Source organism: Nerophis lumbriciformis, linkage group LG01 (assembly GCF_033978685.3).
Source record: "Nerophis lumbriciformis linkage group LG01, RoL_Nlum_v2.1, whole genome shotgun sequence".
In the NCBI taxonomy this organism is placed as follows: Eukaryota; Metazoa; Chordata; class Actinopteri; order Syngnathiformes; family Syngnathidae; genus Nerophis; species Nerophis lumbriciformis.
In genome coordinates, this window is record NC_084548.2 from 39,734,276 (window position 1) to 39,754,018 (window position 19,743).

Genomic DNA, 19,743 nt, shown 5'->3' on the forward strand with positions numbered 1-19,743 from the left:
CAATTTTTGCATTTTTTTTTCTTGTTTTTGAACACTGACTTTTTGCAGTGCACCTGAAAAGTTTCAAAAATTGGTCTCCTCAGTTCCCAAACGTTTACTGAGTGTTGTTAAAAGGAAAGGCCATGTAACAGTGGTAAAAATGCCCCTGTGCCAACTTTTTTGCAATGTGCTGCTGCCATTAAATTCTAAGTTAATGATTATTTGCAAAAAAATCATTAAGTTTCTCAGTTTAAACATTAAATATCTTGTATTTGCAGTGTATTCAATTGAATATAAGTTAAAAGGGATTTGCATATCATTATATTCTGTTTTTATTTACGATTTACACAACATGCCAACTTCACTGGTTTTGGGTTTTGTACAATAGAGCCTATGGGAGTCGCCCTATTCTGCCTATACAGCCCTTAAAAACATCTTAACTCGACAGGGCGGTTGATCCATCTCCATCGTTGGGGTCCCTGCGGGTGGGGTGGGTGGTTCCCGTGGCCCTGTGCTGGGCGGTCCTGCGGCGGCCGACTTGGGTGGGGTGGCCGGGGGCGGGCCGCGCCGTGCTCTCCGGGGTTGGGGGGTGGGCTCGTGGGGCCTGGTTATTGGTGGGGCGGAGTGGCAAAAAAAAAACATCTTAACATCTCCATTAATGTTTTATTTACGACACTGGATTTAACCAAGGGCTACTGGCAGATTCCCTTGTCACCATAGTCCCGAGAAAAAACGACCTTTTCCACTCCGGAAGGGTTATACCAATTCGTGACACTTCTGTTTGGTTTGTTCGGTGCGACCGCCACGTTCCAGCGTCCACCCCCCAAGACAAAAAAGGAGGTGAGGCCGTTTTTGGGTCTGGCGGGATATTACCGCCGGTTCATTCCCCAGTTTGCGGACTTGACCAGCCCACTGACTGACCTCACCCGAAAAGGTGCTCCAGATCTGGTCCAGTGGACGGAGCAGTGCCAGCGGGTATTCGAGAAGGTAAAAACAGTACTCTGCGAGGAGCCGGTACTGCGCATGCCTGACTTTACCATCCCTTTCTGTCTGCAGGAGGACGCGTCGGGCCGGGGACTGGGGGTGGTGCTGTCCCAGCGGGTGGAGGGCGTTGACCGCCCCGTCCTGTACATCGGCCAGAAACTCTCAGACCGGGAAGCAAGGTACAGCATGGTGGAGAAAGAGTGCCTTGCCATCCGGTGGGCGGTCGGGTCCCTCCGCTACTACCTGTTGGGGCACGCCTTCAGTCTCTGCTCGGACCACAAACCGCTACAATGGCTCCACTGCATGAAGGATGCCAACGCCTGGATCACCCGGTGATTCCTTGCATTGCAGCCCTACAACATCCGGGCACGCAGATGGCCGTAGCAGACTTCCTCTCTCGCCCTTCTATGGGGGGGGGGGGGAGTAGGTGCGGCCGGACGGCTGCCTGGCCTGAGTCTGACGGTGGAGGCATGTGGAAGGGGCATGGTCCACAGGGCATGTGCAGGAGCCGGCTGGGAAGCAGATGACAGGTGAGTGGATACCTCAGCTGGAATGAGTTATCTAATCACCTGTCTCTTTATTAGCAGCGTTGGGGACCACAGAGGGGGAGCTGAAAAGCTGGAGAGGAGAGCCGCAAAGTGAGAGCGAGAATGAGGAACAAAAAGAGAAAGAAGAGACTTTAAAAAAAAAAGAGTAAAAAGAAGATTGTAAACCTGGCAACCACGCTTGGCTCCAATTATATCGGTCCTAAAAGAACCCCACGACACAAGTCCTTCACACTATGTAATTGGAAATGTTGTTTTAAAATGTTTACACCACTATTTTCAAGAAAGAGAACAATATGCTTTTTTAAAAATCAAATACAGCTAAATTAATTTCTGGAGTTCCTCATTAAAGGAACTCTTCTATTTATAATCTATATCAATGATTTTTTTTTTTTAATTTAAGAGTGTACTGCCTTTTATGTTTGCAGATGATACCTGTTTTTTATTATCACCTTGTATTTTGAATGTTTAACAAGCGAAGCAACTGAAAAACTGTTTAATATTTCTGAATGGTTTAAAATGAATATATTGTTGCTTAATATCCAAAGAACTTACTTTACAATTTTTAGTACGTAAAACAAAAGCTATAATGAAGAAAACGTGACGTTATACATTGATGGTGTCAGAGTTTGTTGGTGACGAACCCCAAGATGCATAGTTGGCGGCAGGCTTGGTACAAGTAATCATGATTTAATTTAACTTTATGGCAAAAAAACAAACAAAAGGGTACAAACAAAAGGCGCGCACAAGGGGGAGAACAAACTTGGCTATGAACTACAATAGCACAAAGGCTAACTGTGGACAAGAAACAAAAACACTTATTGTGACACGAATGAACTATGACATGAGCAGAGTGAACAGAAGTAGACACAGCTACAACGACAAGTAGAAATGACAGGTAGTAGTGACAATCATAATGACAATAATCCAGCGCTGACTGGAGGGGAAGGCAGGTTTAAATAGCAGCTGGCTGATTGACACCAGGTGTGGCCAGGTGCCAATCAGCCACAGCTGAGGGGACACAGCACTCAGGGAGACAAACAGGAAACAGAACCAAAACAAGAGCGCTGACAGGAAATACTACACACACAGAGGAAAAACTAAAACACAGCCAAACTGTCAGGTGCAAGCCTGACAGATGGCATGCAAATTATAGCCTGGTCCATCAAACCAAATTTTTAGGAATTATTGTTGGTCAAAAACTTTCTTAGAAAAAACAATCAACTCGCAAGATGATGAAACCGATGGCTTTTTTTAAATAAAGTTTGTTATTTTCTTAATTGTTCTTGTATGATGACAATATACGATAGTTGAGCATATCCACACATACTGTATTACAATATTATTTGGGGTGCTACTTGTCAATCATACCTTTACAAAATATTTTTTATTAAAAATAATTTTTTGAGAATAATGCATTTTTCCAACAGATTGTCTTCATCTGTTCCTCTTTTTACAAAAAAAAATTGACAATAGTTAATGTGTACATATGTTGTATATCTATGTTTTATGAATAAGTATGTACATTTATCTACCTATTTATCAATCATTTTACATATTTTTTACAGATTCTTCTGATATACATACTCAACATGACACTGTGGCGACTTTTCCAGTATCTACCATTATGTAGACCGTCTACAATGTACTCTCTAATACAGAGGACCCTCTCTTTTGAATAAACTACCACCAGCTCTTCAATCCACAACTACATTTTATTCCTGAAGGCTATGTTGTTGTGGAGTGAATTATGATGAGTATGATTGTTGTATATGATATGTATTACATTATATTCCTTGTTTATTCTTGCTGCTGGGATAATTGAGATATTTTGGGAGAGAGAGGTGGCTTTACAAGACCTCAGGGTCTTCTTAACCTTTCCCGCACATGTGTTTTGCTTTACGTTGTATATTAATAGTTTTTTTTTCTGTGTGTGCAAATAAATAACACATAAAAAAATCCCAAAGACAAAAAACTGTGCGTATTGTTTTACCAGAGATGTGCAGTCATGGTAGGTAGGTGAGGCAGAGCCTCACTAGTTGTGATGAACAATTAAAACCCCAATTAGGAACTTACAGTTTTGGTTGATTTTGGCAGTGCCAGTGGACCAAAGTGAAAGTGTTTTGCCAGAAGAAGACCACATTCCCCATGATGTCTAGCGCATATAGCGTCAAGCTGACATATTGTCCGCTGTAATAATGCCGCAGACTATTACGTCTCTAATGGCTATGCTGATGTTAAATAGCAGACACTATAAAGAAATTATCTTGAACTGTGCCACAAACATGATGCTATACTACCAAAATGTATCGGGGCGGCTGCAGGTCCGAAGCAAAGAAAGACAGGCGGGAGAGTTTTTTCAAAGGAAGTAGTGTGTAACTGCAAACTATCAAGTTGGTGGCTATTTCTTACTACCGATAGCTATCATTAGCATTATCATTTTGATTTGACCATTGAAAGTCACTTAAAGGGGAACATTATCACCAGACCTAAGTAAGCGTCAATATATACCTTGATGTTGCAGAAAAAATACCATATATTTTTTTAACCGATTTTCGAACTCTAAATGGGTGAATTTTGGCGAATTAAACGCCTTTCTATTATTCGCTCTCGGAGCGATGACGTCACAACGTGACGTCACATCGGGAAGCAATCCACCATTTTCTCACTTTCGTCGGTGTGTTGTCGGAGGGTGTAACAACACGAACAGGGACGGATTCAAGTTGCACTAGTGGCCCAAAGATGCGAAAGTGGCAAGAAATTGGACGAAATTTGTTCAAAATACGAGGCTGTGGGGAAAGCCGACGAAATGGTCAGTCGTTTGTTCCGCACACTTTACCGACGAAAGCTATGCTACGACAGAAATGGCAAGAATGTGTGGATATCCTGCGACACTCAAAGCAGATGCATTTCCAATGATAAATTCAAAAAAATCTGCCGCCAGACCCCCATTGAATCTGCCGGAGTGTGTGAGCTATTCAGGGACAACAAACCTCGGTAGCACGGCAAGCAATGGCGGCAGTTTGTTCCCGCAGACGAGCGAGCTAAACCCCCTGGATGTCTTGGCTCCCTTATGCCACCGAAGATGATCAAGAGAAGAATATCGACCTTAGCTTCCCTGGCCTGCTGACATCAACTCCAAAACTGGACAGATCAGCTTTCAGGAAAAGAGAGCGGATGAGGGTATGTCTACAGAATTTATTAATTGATGAAAACTTTATTCAATACTCGCGGTTTTACGTAAATTATTATACATAAACTGTGTTTACCAATAATTTAGCTTAAAAACATTTATTTTTTCAATCATTCGATTAGGTATGGTTAACCTGAGTGCTGAAATTGTGGAAAAATATATGTTCTTAGCGTGCCTGAAATGGGCTGTCTGCACTCTCAAAGTGCATGTTGTTGCCAAATGTATTTCATATGCTGTAAACCTAGTTCATAGTTGTTAGTAATTATCTTATCAGACAGTGTTAAGTCGCTGAAATCCGAGTCTGAATCCGAGCTAATGTCGCTATTCCTTGCTGTTCTATCCGACATGTTTGTTTGTATTGGCATGGACAGGTGTATATAACGATGGTTAAAATCAGGCAATTTGAAGCTTTTTTTTAGGGATATTGCGTGATGGGTAAAATTTGGAAAAAAACTTCGAAAAATAAAATAAGCCACTGGGAACTGATTTTTAATGGTTTTAACCCTTCTGAAATTGTGATAATGTTCCCCTTTAAACAGCAGGAACAGAGCCAAGGCAGCATTGACCACAAATCCCTCGTCATCTTTGAGCTCACGCCAGCAAGTGAAACCCGGGCCAATGTTAATCCTTGATTGTCCTTTTATCTGGGTAACCTCTCTTTTTCTTGTTTGTCTTCAGAGACACAACTTTTCATTTCTTTGGTTGATTTGCAGCTTCGGCCATGATAGCAACACATAGATGTTCTTGTTTTTTTAGTTTTCTGGCAGCCCGCGGGCGCTCGCATCATCTTCCGTCTTTTTAGCGAATGGGGAAAGGGGGAGTGACGTATGCCGTAAAGCAAGTAAACACATTTGTAGTTTTTCCTCAAAGTTGATAAGGGCCAGTAAAAGCGATACAGACCCCCTCAGGACATTCAACTAGTTGTAAGTCGATGTATCATTTCAAAAGTTATGAAAATATTTTATATAGGTTGAAAAGTTACTTAGTTCTGCTTTCAAAAACCCAAATAATTATTAAAATGGATATTATTATTTTGGTTATTAAACAGTGTTTTAAATGTAATTTTGGTATGATTACAATTGTTTTTTTTAAACATTTTCTTTAGTAAAAATATTTGAATGTGCACATTTCCTGATGATTTAGTACAGAAAAATGATATTCGATCCGCCTATTTCCAGTAAAGTAAAAAAAGGAAAGTAAAGCCTATTTCTATTGCTGCAATCCAGGTTGCAGATATGTACCGAGGATGTCGTTGTGGCTTGTGCAGCCCTTTGAGACACTTGTGATTTAGGGCTATATAAATAAACATTGATTGATTGATTGATATAGACGTTCCTGTCTGCTTAGTGTGTAAACAAACTAACCAGATTTAGTGCAGTGCGCCATGTCCAGCGTGCACTGAATGAATACATCATAAAAACCAAACGAGGCTTTACCGATTATTTGTTTTCTCATTTAGGGCATACGCGAGTATTTCCTGTCTGCTTTCGTACGCATGCAAGTATCACTCAGTGCTGCAAAATGTAAGGTAATCAGGCTTTTATAATCAAAGTACTGTACATCAGATAGGCTCCAGCGCCCCCCGCGACCCCAAAGGGAATAAGCTGTAGAAAATGGATGGATGGATGGATGTTATATGTATCCAGTGAGTATACTATAAATCCATCCATCCATTTTCTACCGCTTATTCCCTTTGGGGTCGCGGGGGGCGCTGGAGCCTATATCAGCTACAATCGGGCGGAAGGCGGGGTACACCATAAAGTTATTTTCCATTTAACTTCACCAGTTTTAGATTATTTTTATTCAAAATCGCTGAATTTTCACATTTGCCGTTCAAATACTGAGAAGAGACGGTGCGGTGATCAGCAGCCAGTTGAGGCACGTCACTCAATTGTGCCTCAACATGGATTGCGGACTCGGCTAACTGCTGGCCTGCTGTGCAGTGAGACCGTATTGCTATATGAACTATATTATACATTTCCATAGTTTAGTTAGCTGAGGTATATAATGTACAGTGTATTTTGTCAACAACTGTATGTGTGTAACGTATTTCTTGTGCTGAGCAATCATAAAACTGCTGCGAAGACGCACTGTGTGAGGCTCGCGTAATCCCGCCTCCTGGTGCCGGTTATTGCACCTCCGCCGCAGACTGCACCCCCCGACGGGAGCGCCACACCAACCAAAGCCCACACCCAAACCCTCCACGTGCAAGACCGAATCCACCCAAAAAAAGTCACTTAACAAGAAGCCAAAAAGTGCAAAAACAACATTGCTCGCGCCGGAGGAGCCGTGAACGACTGCAGGGACACAACATTAGGTACACCTGCAGACTGCAGCACGGATTTCATATTTCATTCATTCACAACTCCTCCAACACGAACACCACTGTTCCCGCACTTATAAGTAAAGGTAAGACCATAATAACGTTTTTTTTATTCAATGTGCTTTTTTGTGTGCTACAGTTTGTATGTGTAAAGTTAAAGTTAAGTTAAAGTGCCAATGATTGTCTCACACACACTAGGTGTGGTGAAATTTGTCCTCTGCATTTGACTCATCCCCTTGCTCACCCCCTGGGATGTGAGGGGAGCAGTGGGCAGCAGTTGTTGGTGATTTAACCCACAATTCCAACCCTTGATGCTGAGTGCCAAGCAGGGAAGAATGCTGGTATGAGCTTTTAAACATAACCCGTTAACTGCTGCCAATCAAATGGTGAATAAGATACTCTTTAGGGTTCATATGTTTGTAAATCTGACTGTGATGAAGTCAGTGCCTCACCAGCCATGAATCTCACCGCACGTCACTGCTGTACATGTATAAGAGCTTTTCCTGGAAGTGGATAGGTGCATGTACTTAACTACAATGCTTTTTTCTATCATTTAAAATGTAAATAAATTTGACTAAGAAGTATTTGATAACATTTTTGAAAGTGAATTATTGTCTTTGCTTTTGTATCTCAATGAGCAGCCTGTGCTAACATTAGCTGTGTTTCCATTACCCATAGAAATGCGCAAAACCTAAATATCGCATTAAAAAATTGGTCATGGAAACACCTATATTTCTAAAAACCTCTCGGGTATCGCTAAAATAATTTTACGCTCTCATGAGGTGGTTTTTCAGATGTTTTGATGTTGAAGTGTGTCACAAAAGCATGATGGAAACACTTTTTCACCCTAGCACTGATGCAGGACAACAAGGGCAGACGGGACGTTGTGGTCACGTTTACAATCGGTCCACCAGGTGGAGCGAGGCGGCACCGGGGCCGTCGCGCTGGTCCCTTCCTGGTAATAGAGGCCGACTCGCAGGCTCGTAGAGACCCACATGCTCGAACAATGTCGGGGGAGCCCTTTAGATTCCTCGTTCACAATTCTCTCTCAAAAATCCTTTGTTCGTGGTCGCTGCCATACGTAAGGACGTTGCCTTTGAGCGATCATACGCCACCTTCGTCTTCTATTGACAATCACAGCAGCAGAATTGTTTAATTGTAAACAAACATTTTTGAAATATCGCTTTTATTTTGGAAAAAAAAACGCAATGGAAACGCAGCTAGTGACGTGCAATGAGGTTCAAGGCAGTTGAGGCACTCTGCTTGGTGGAGGTTTTTTAAATATAATTTCATATGCTCTCATCAATAGCTGCATTTCCATTGCAGTTCATGCAAAATAAAAGTGATATTAAAAAAATGCTGACAAAGTACATTTGCGACTTGTAGGTGTTTCCGTTAAAGGGTGTTTTTTTTTCCATTAAAGGCCGTAATTCTTGTAAAATATAATCCCACAAGACTCCCCTTTTAAGAAGATGGATTTGGAGATGTGCTTACAATCGTAGCCGTTGCTGTTGCCGTAAATGTAAATTGAAGACGAAGGCAGAGGATGATCGCTCAAAGGCAACGTACTTACGCAGCCACAAATAAGGGATTTTTGGGAGAGAATTGTGAATGAGAAATTAACAGACGAATTGTGGGTTCAAGGGCCCCCTCGACATTGTTCGCGCATGTGGGTCCCTCCGAGCCTGTGAGACCACCTCCTTCCCCCCGCCCGACCGATCAGAAGCGAGACCAAGACGTCTCTGTCTGCCTTGTGAATGCAAAAAAGTGACATACTTCAACATCAAAACATCTGAAAATCCACCTCCTGAGAACGTAAAAATGTTCTAGCGATATTTGAGAGGTTTTTCGAAATATGGGTGTTTTCATTACGAGTTTCTTTTTGCGATGTTAAAGTTTTGCACATTTCTTAGGGATAATGGAAACACAGCTACTGTCTGGTTTAGCTGTCGACTGACTCCTCTATGGCTAAGGATACACATGCAGCACTCTGATTAGCTGCATCAATCCGCAACAATATATCAATCAATCAATTAAAGTGTATTTATATCAGTGTCTCAAAGGGCTGCACAAGCCACAAAGACATTCTCGGCTCAGATTCCACATCAGGGCACGAAAAAACTCAACCCAATGGGATACAATGAGAAACCTTGGAGGGGACCGGAGATGTGGGGACCCCCCTGGGTGACCGGTGCAATGGACGTCAAGTGGATCTACAAAAATTTGTAGTTAATAGTGTGAGAGTCCAGTCCATAGTGGGGCCAGCAGGGGATCCTTTTGAGTGGAGACAAGTCGGCAGCGCAGAGATGTCCCCAACTGATGCACAGATGAGTGGTCCAACTCAGGTGCCGACTTTGAACAGCTAGCGGCTCATCTGTGGTCACCTAATAACCTCTCCACGCAGGAGAGAGGGGCAGAGCAGAAAAGAGACGGCAGATCAACTGGTCTAAAAGGGGGGTCTATTTAAAGGGTAGCGTATACAAATTAGTTTTAAGATGGGACTTAAATACTTCTACTGAGGTAGCATCTCTAACTGTTACCGGGAGGGCATTCCAGAGTACTGGAGTCCGAGTAGAAAACGCTCTATAGCCCGCAGACTTTTTTGGGGCTCTGGGAATCACTAATAAGCCGGAGATCTTTGAATGCATATTTCTTGCCGGGACATATGGTACAATACAATCATCAAGATAGGATTGAGCTAGACCGTTTAGTATTTTATACGTAAGTAGTAAAACCTTAAAGTCACATCTTAAGTGCACAGGAAGCCAGTGCAGGTGAGCCAGTATAGGCGTAATATGATCAAACTTTCTTGTTCTTGTCAAAAGTCTAGCATATCTCCTGTTAAAGTTTCTGATTGTTTTGTTATTGTAGTAGCTGACATTGGGATTTGCTTGAATTTGCCACATAATTCCTCTTTTTGTAGACCTTCAAGTAAGGTCCCAGCAGCAGCATTCAAGCATATTTCACAATTCTCCTGTCACTGAACGATTTTTTGTTTTTCCTCAAAATCAATACGATCCTGTTTTGCACATTGCTGTGCTGTAAGTAAAAGTGTCAGGACTCCTGTACATCTTTCATACTGGGCTTTAAGCTGCGTTGGTTTTCATGCTCTTACTTTAGACTTCTGTGGATACTTCTCAAATGATCTGTGCATGTTTGGTCTCGTAATGGCGCTCCACGTTTTGAGCAGCGCTACAGTTTCAAAGCAGCAGTTTAGAACCACATCCTGGGAGAATAAACATCGATATATTATATATCGATATATATAATATTCCACCGATTCACTTTTAAATGTTCGCTTTTCGGTCTCAACTCTTCTTAGTTTTCAAGCAAGCCATGGCCATCTCATCTGCTTCCCATTCACTTCTCTGTAGGTAAAAAAAATTTAATTGGCTTATTTTGAGTGACGTCACCACCCTGACGTAACTGTAATAACTGTTTGCATCCGATAATCTGTCTCTGTGATCACCATCTATACGTTCTACAATCATCATTATACTTTTAAAGGGACCTATGATGATTTTAATCTACATTTAAAACATTTTTTTTAGTCTAGCAAAAATGTATTGGATATGGTTTGGTGTAAATTTTGCTCCACAGTCACTTTTATAGCCTATTTTCTGCGAGATGTTTGTTTGTGGAGGTGTTCCCAAATTTAAAATGAAACCATGTCTCACCCTCTCCATAAATATAATAATTTATATTTCAAAAAAGTACACTGTTAAGTATATACCTTGAAGTTGTAAGTTTTTTCCCAAAAACAGTTGAAAATTAACCTCATAAACATTATGAAGGTCACAACATTAGGTACACCTACATACTCTCCGATGGATACAGAGCAGCATAAAAAAAAGATGATCTAGGTGTGGTGAAATTTGTCCTCTGCATTTGACCCATCCCCTTGTTCACCCCCTGGGAGGTGAGGGGAGCAGTGGGCAGCAGCAGTGGCCGCTCCCGGGAACAACACATTAAACAACACATTCAGAACATTCGTTCTCAGGACTGGACTGTGTACCTTACTTCCTTTTGCACTATTTTTATTTTCTTTCCTTCCTATGTTTTGCATATTTATAGACTGTCGCACAGATACTGGAGTTGCTTTTAATCTCATTGTACCTGTGTATAGTGACAATGAAAGGCATTCTATTATTTTCTATTCTATTCATATGTGCACTGAAGTACGCATTGACCTGATCACTGACCATACAGTATTGAGTTTGAGTTTGAGTTTGAGTTTATTTCGAACATGCAAGCATGCAACATGATACATCACAATTTCCAGTTTCTCTTTTCAACATGTTCGAAAAGGAGTAGGAAGAAGCAGAGCTTATTTAATCCTACCCCTTTTCTTTTACATAACGGTTGCTAAAACTTTTTGTTCACTTCCTGTTCACAATTTATTCACAATATACTCCATAAGTAATCACAATAAAAATATATAAATAATAATAATTTAATAATAATAATTGGTGAAGTCAGTCATATTTCATATGATGAGATAAGTAAGGGGTAGCACGGTGGAAGAGGGGTTAGTGCGTCTGCCTCACAATACGAAGGTCCTGAGTAGTCGTGAGTTCAATCCCGGCCTCGGGATCTTTCTGTGTGGAGTTTGCATGTTCTCCCCGTGACTGCGTGGTTTCCCTACGGGTACTCCGGCTTCCTCCCACCTCCAAAGACATGCACCTGGAGATAGGTTGATTGGCAACACTAAATTGGCCCTAGTGTGTGAATGTGAGTGTGAATGTTGTCTGTCTATCTGTGTTGGCCCTGCGATGAGGTGGCGACTTGTCCAGGGTGTACCCCGCCTTCCGCCCGATTGTAGCTGAGATAGGCTCCAGCGCCCCCCGCGACCCTGAAGGGAATAAGCGGTAGAAAATGGATGAATGGAGATAAGTAAGTTTATTTTGAGAATGAATAAATTGAGAATGTTTGTCATGGTTCTTGTTCTTTGTACTTTGTAAACACTTTAAGTTTGAAGAGTTTTTTGAAGTGGATCATAGTAGTACATTGTTTGATTGCTTTGCTTAATCCATTCCATAATTTAATTCCACATACTGATATACTGAAGGTCTTAAGTGTTGTACGTGCATACAAAATATTTTTCTCTAAGATTATATTTCTCCTCTTTTTTTGAGAAGAATTGTTAAATGATAAATAAATGATAAATGGGTTGTACTTTTATAGCACTTTTCTACCTTCAAGGTACTCAAAGCGCTTTGACACTACTTCCACATTTACCCATTCACACACACATTCACACACACTGATGGAGGGAGCTGCCATGCAAGGCGCTAACCAGTACCCATCAGGAGCAAGGGTGAAGTGTCTTGCTCAGGACACAACGGACATGACGAGGTTGGTACTAGGTGGGGATTGAACCAGGGACCCTCGGGTCGCGCACGGCCATTCTTCCATTGCGCCACGCCGTCCCGTTGTTGTATATTCTTGGGTAGCAGGTTATAGCTTGCTTTGTGTATAATTTTAGCTGTTTGCAAATTCACTATGTTATGGAATTTCAGTATTTTTGATTCAATAAATAAAGGATTTGTATGTTCTCTGTATCCAACATTATGTATTATTCTAACTGACCTTTTTTGTAACACTGTTAGTGAATGAAGTGCACTTTTGTAGTTATTTCCCCATATTTCTACACAGTAACTCAGATATGGTAACTCTAGCGAGCAGTAGAGAATATTAAGTGATTTTTGGTCTAGATCAGGGGTCGGCAACCCAAAATGTTGAAAGAGCCATGTTGGACCAAAAATACAAAAACAAATCTGGAGCCGCAAAAAATTAAACACCATATTACATACAGATAGTGTGTCATGAGATATACATTGAATTAAGAGGACTTAAAGGAAACTAAATGACCTCAAATATACCTACAGATGGGGCATAATGATGCAATATGTACATATAGCTAGCCTACATAGCATGTTAGCATCGATTAGCTTGCAGTCATGCAGTGACCAAATATGTCTGATTAGCACTCCACACAAGTCAATAACATCAACAAAACTCACCTTTCATGTACAACGTTAAAAGTTTGGTGGACAAAATGAGACAGAAAAAGAAGTGGCATAAAACACGTCCTAGAAAGTCGGAGAAAGTTATACATGTAAACCAGGGGTGCTCATTACGTCGATCGCGAGCTACCGGTCGATCTCGGAGGGTGTGTCAGTCGATCACCAGCCAGGCATTAAAAAAATAGTCCTAAAAATGAGCGATCATAAATCTTCACTATGACGTCACTTTCGTCACTTGATTGACATTCACGGCACCCGAGGGTCTTCTGAGATGACACTGGCTGCTGCCAGCTCATTAAAATTACCGAATGGAAGGCGAGAAACACTTTATTTCAACAGACTCTGGCGCCGTACCTGTCGTCAAAACTCCAAAGACCGACTGCACAGTTGCGCTAACAAAACAAGAGTCTCAGAAAGCTGGCGTGCACAAGCTAGCAAGCTACGGAGTTTGCCGACAATGTATTTCTTGTAAAGTGTATACAAACGAGTACGGAAGCTGGACAAATAAGATGCCAAAAACCAACCACTTTCATGTGGTATTGGACAGAAAGGAGGACTTTTTTCTCCTCCATTCGAAAATGCAGACGTTTTTAGCACCACTGTCTGATTCCAATCAATGCAAGTCATCAGAATCAGGTAATACACCAACTTATATTCTTGTCTTCATGAAAGAAAGGAATCTATATGTGTTAAACATGCCTGTATTATCTTTAAACACCTTAACTTGTTAACAGTATCAACTATATGTGTTAAACATGCTTGCATTATCTTTAAACACCTTTAACTTATTAACAATATTAACTATATGTGTTAAACATGCTTGTATTATCATTAAACACCTTTAACTTGTTAACAATATTAACTATATGTGTTAAACATGCTTGTATTATCTTTAAACACCTTTAACTTATTAATAATATTAATTATATGTATTAAACATGCTTGTATTATCATTAAACACCTTTAACTTGTTAACAATTAAAGGGCGGCATGGCGTAGTGGGTAGAGCAACCGTGCCAGAAACCTGAGGGTTGCAGGTTCGCTCCCCGCCTCTTACCATCCAAAATCGCTGCCGTTGTGTCCTTGGGCGGGACACTTCACCCTTTGCCCCCGGTGCCACTCACACCGGTGAATTGAATGATGAATGATAGGTGGTGGTCGGAGGGGCCGTTGGCGCAAATTGCAGCCACGCTTCCGTCAGTCTACCCCAGGGCAGCTGTGGCTATGAAAGTAGCTTACCACCACCAGGTGTGAATGATTGATGGGTTCTACATGTAAAGCGACTATGGGTACTTAGAAAAGCGCTATATAAATCCCAGTTATTAACAATATTAACTATATGTATTAAACATGCTTGTATTATCTTTAAACACCTTTAACTTGTTAAAAATATTAACTGTATGTGTTAAACATACTTGTATTATCATTAAACACCTTTAATTTATTAACATTATTAACTATATGTATTAAACATTCTTGTATTATCATTAAACACCTTTAATTTATTAACAATATTAACTATATGTGTTGAACATGCTTGCATTATCATTAAAAACCTTTAACTTATTAACAAAAACATATATTTCATAAATAAGTAAATATAAATTATATATATGAATGAGGTAGATCCCCACGACTTGATCAATTGAAAAGTAGCTCGCCTGCAGAAAAAGTGTGAGCACCCCTGATGTAAACAAACTATGGTGAGTTCAAGGACCGCCAAAATTAGTAGGACAAAGCGGCGCTCGCCAAATACTCGAATCAGTGAAGCATGTTTAATATAAACTGTGTGTTTTGTAACAATTAGGGAGGCTTGTGTCATGTTTGTCCTCCTACAGAAACCATAATAAAACAAAAAATAATTTTTTCCCCCTCATCTTTTGCCATTTTTCATACATTTTTAAAAAAAAGCTCCAGAGAGCCACTAGGGCGGCGCTAAAGAGCCGCATGCGGCTCTAGAGCCGCGGGTTTCCGACCCCTGGTCTAGAACATGTTTTGCTTTATTCATTATTGATGTGTAATGTGTATACCACACTCACGCTGCCTTCCAGGTAACCGCATGTGCAGTTCAGGTAAAGAGCATGTACAGTCAAAATAAATTGCGTGATAAATTTGCACTAAAACATGATGAATGCGATTCTTTTTTGTGATTAATCGTGAGTTAACTTTTTGACAGCCCCAATTATTATATCATATTTTCCACCAACTTGAATTGTTCATGGGACTGGAATGCAGCCAAAAGCCTACAGATACAAAGCAGCCCTTTTTCCCACCACAAACTATATAGAACAATATTCATGTGCTACTCTGAATACCAATCTTGCTTTTTAGATTTGGACACCGCTGCCAAGAAACTCCCTGACTAATGTTTTGCCCGTGAACATTGGTGGGAAGTCAGTTGGTTTGTAAAAAGCACCATCTGTGCGGTATTTGGTGAAGATGGGGTGTTTTGTTCAGGGGATGTAAGGGCTTCTTGCCTCTGTGGCGTGGTTAAGTCCCTACGTGTATACTTGTGTGTGCGTGTGTGAAAAATGAATCAGACTTGTCTTGTGAAAAATGCGTTGCCTAGGCGACCAGCCTGGACCTTCTCCAAACGCACCCCCACCGTTTTAAAGGTGCACCATAATGAATACAAAACTATTCCAGGGGAGGCATCCCCCTCATTGTCATCACTTCATCCCTGCAGCCCTCAGCCACGCAGACACACTGAGCCGCATGTCGCTGTCACGTCTTCTCACACTTTTTGTGCCTGCGTGTGTTTGATGGCAATCAATGCGAGGAGAAGTAGAGCGAGATAGTATGCAAATGAAAGAGCAATTATTCAGCCGACGCTCTTGTTCGCTCACTTCCTAAAACCAGGAGGTGACGGTCCTGTATCATTTCTTCCAGGCAGCCGAGTGACGTCCTCCTCCGTGGAAAAAAAAGGGGGATACAAACTGTGCATCCCTCGCCGTGACTCATTCACGACCGGTTGCAGAGAGAGAGGAAATCTGTAATTAGCTAAAAAAAATTCTCTCTCTTCTTTTCCCGCCGCTCAGAAAGGACTTACTCGTCGTTGCGTTCTTGTTTCCCCCTCCTCCATGTCTGCAGGCTGTGGGAAGGATAAGATGCACCCCCCGTGGAGTTGGTCCACAACAAGAATGTCACCCACTTCTGCTGGAGCTCAGCTTTAAGTATTGATCCGCTATCTATTGCGTGTGTTGACTTTGTTTTATGGTGTATTGCCTGGTGGATTTTAGCCCAAGCGGACACAGCTGAAGCCTTTTTTATGAACTGCCGTGCGAGGCTTCGCCATTCAACAAGCTGGCAGCGAGGCGATGGGCGCAGCGAGCCTCCTTCACGGACCGCGTCTCGGCTCTTGCGTAGCCCAGCTTGTTGAATCTCCTCCCCGGTGACAAGAAGAATGGCTACGCGTTAAGAAACCCCCACTCCCCCTCCGCTTCTGTCTTCCACTCGATATTTTAAAGTTAAACATGGCTCGTCCCGTTCTTATCGCCAAGCTGGGCTCTCTCTGGAGAGTATTTTTCCTCACGCGGACTCTGCTGGACCTGACGCGGGCTCAGGAGACCTACGCGCCGCATTCGGTCCGGACCGAGGGCCAGTTGACCCTCGGCGGACTTTTCCCCGTTCACGCCCGGGGGGTGGACGGTGCGCCGTGTGGGGACCTGAAGAAAGAGAACGGCATCCAGCGGATGGAAGCCATGATGTACGCCTTGGACCAGATCAACCAGGACGAGCAACTCTTGCCCAACATCACCCTCGGCGCCCGGGTGCTGGACACTTGTTCAAGGGATACCTATGCGCTGGAGCAGTCTCTAACTTTTGTCCAGGCCCTCATCACCAAGGACACCTCGGATGTGAGGTGCACCAACGGGGAGCCGCCGGTTTTCGTCAAGCCTGAAAAAGTGGTGGGCGTCATCGGAGCCTCGGCGGGTTCGGTATCGATCATGGTTGCCAATATCCTGCGCCTCTTCCAGGCAAGTGTGCACTACTTTTCTGTTTGGGATCATCAGATTGTTGCAAAAGGAAAGTTTACTGTGCAAATTTGGCAATTTAAACGCGTTGTATTATGGAGTGTAATGTTGCTTGTCCACCTTGGTACTGAAAGAACAGCTCGTCTTTATGGGCTCTCTGCATGGTGTCCCCCTCACACACACACACACACACACACACACACACACACACACACACACACACACACACACACACACACACACACACACACACACATACATACACACACACACATGTACACACATCCTTGTATTTGTTACCTTCCTGAGACCACCGAAAAATGCCTACCTCTTTAGGACCACCCTTTCTAGATATACAAAGATTTGTATTTACAACATTAATAATATATACATACCATGCAAATATAAATAAGGTAAGCTTTTAGTACATTTAAATTATTTTTTTGTAATTGTCAAGAGAAGCCAGATGAGGTGGTTCGGGCATCTGGTCAGGATGCCACCCGAACGCCTCCCTAGGGAGGTGTTTCGGGCACGTCCGACCGGTAGGAGGTCACAGGGAAGACTCAGGACACGTTGGGAAGACTATGTCCCCCGGCTGGCCTGGGAACGTCTCGGGATCCTTCCGGGAGGAGCTGGACGAAGTGGCTGGGGAGAGGGAAGTCTTGGCTTCTCTGCTTAGGCTGCTGCCCCCGCGACCCGACCTCGGATAAGCTGAAGAAGATGGATGGATGGATAGATGGATGGATGGTTTTTAATCTTCATTATTTACTTCAAGTTATTACAGTATGTCTCTAAATACATCTTTAAAAAAATATGTTTTAATTAATTTTAGCCAAAGGGCGCACATTTCAATTTCTTACACACACTTGTTATTGCATATGTTGCAAATGCAAAGGGGAAGCACTTTTAAAACCAACACACAGTGATGAATATATAATGGACCACAATGGAAACAAACCTTTTGGCTTTTTGTGCCATCAATTTGCCTTTTTAAAGCATTACATGGATTCAATTCTTTAAGATGTCAATAAACTTCTCAATCAATCAATCGAGTCAATTTTAAAAATCGCTCCTTTTTGGGAGCACCCTATTTTTGATAGATTTCACCACCAGGAGTGCAAATGAGACATTCTCTATTAGATGCAATGGTTTTTCGTATTGGGACCATGATTTTGGTCCTAACTTGTTCACCGGTCCACATATGGAAGGTACTTTTCCTTGTTGATGTCTCAAGAAGAGTAGACATACAAGAACATACACAAACATACACACACACACACACACACACACACACACACAAACATACACACACACACACACACACACACACACACACACACACACACACACACACACACACACACACACACACACACAACCACACACATATACACGCACACACATACTCACGTGGACACACTTTTTTTGGGCATAGCAGGTGTTCAGAAAACATTTTCCTGCTTCATAAAAAAAAATGCAACCAGTTGCGTAATCTGATAGTTACCGTGATAAGTAATGGGCGGATTTCGATTATCAATCAATCGATGTTTATTTATATAGCCCTAAATCACAAGTGTCTCAAAGGGCTGCACAAGCCACAACGACATCCTCGGTTCAGATCCCACATAAGGTCAAGGAAAAACTCACAACCCAGTGGGATGTCAATGAAAATGACTGTGAGAAACCTTGGAGAGGACCGCAGATGTGGGTGACCCCCCCCCCCCCTCTCTAGGAGATTAAGTTTTCAGAAAAGGTCTGGTCCTGGAACAAGTGAATTTTTATTACAAACCCCGTTTCCATATGAGTTGGGAAATTGTGTTGGATGTAAATATAAACAGAATACAATGATTTGCAAATCATTTTCAACCCGTATTCAATTTAATGCACTACAAAGACAAGATATTTGATGTTCAAACTCATAAACTTTTTTTTTTTTTTTGCAAATAATAATTAACTTAGAATTTCATGGCTGCAACATGTGCCAAAGTAGTTGGGAAAGGGCATGTTCACCACTGTGTTACATGGCCTTTCCTTTTAACAACACTCAGTAAACGTTTGGGAACTGAGGAGACACATTTTTTAAGCTTCTCAGGTGGAATTATTTCCCATTCTTGCTTGATGTACAGCTTAAGTTGTTCAACAGTCCGGGGGTCTCCGTTGTGGTATTTTAGGCTTCATATTGCGCCGCACATTTTCAATGGGAGACAGGTCTGGACTACAGGCAGGCCAGTCTAGTACCCGCACTCTTTTACTATGAAGCCACGTTGGCTTGGCATTGTCTTGCTGAAATAAGCAGGGGCATCCATGGTAACATTGCTTGGACGGCAACACATGTTGCTCCAAAACCTGTATGTACCTTTCAGCATTAATGGCGCCTTCACAGATGTGTAAGTTACCCATGTCTTGGGAACTAATACACCCCCATACCATTACAGATGCTGGCTTTTCAACTTAGCGCCAATAACAATCCGGATGGTTCTTTTCCTCTTTGGTATGGAGGACACGACGTCCACAGTTTCTAAAAACAATTTGAAATGTGGACTCGTCCGACCACAGAACACTTTTCCACTTTGTATCAGTCCATCTTAGTTGAGCTCAGGCCCAGCGAAGCCGACGACGTTTCTGGGTGTTGTTGATAAACGGTTTTTGCCTTGCATAGGAGAGTTTTAACTTGCACTTACAGATGTAGCGACCAACTGTAGTTACTGACACTGGATTT

General features: G+C 42.1%; 1 protein-coding gene across 1 annotated transcript in view; it reads left to right on the plus strand.

The window, feature by feature from the left end:
- The first annotated feature begins 15,711 nt into the window (after nt 1-15,711).
- Nucleotides 15,712-19,743, plus strand: part of LOC133619882 (metabotropic glutamate receptor 7-like) — a 279,178-nt gene continuing 275,146 nt past the window's right edge. Inside the window, exon 1 of the mRNA XM_061981152.2 lies at nt 15,712-17,027. Coding sequence (XP_061837136.1) covers nt 16,524-17,027 — 504 coding nt within the window. The 5' untranslated portion in view covers nt 15,712-16,523. The remainder of the gene's footprint in view (nt 17,028-19,743) is intronic.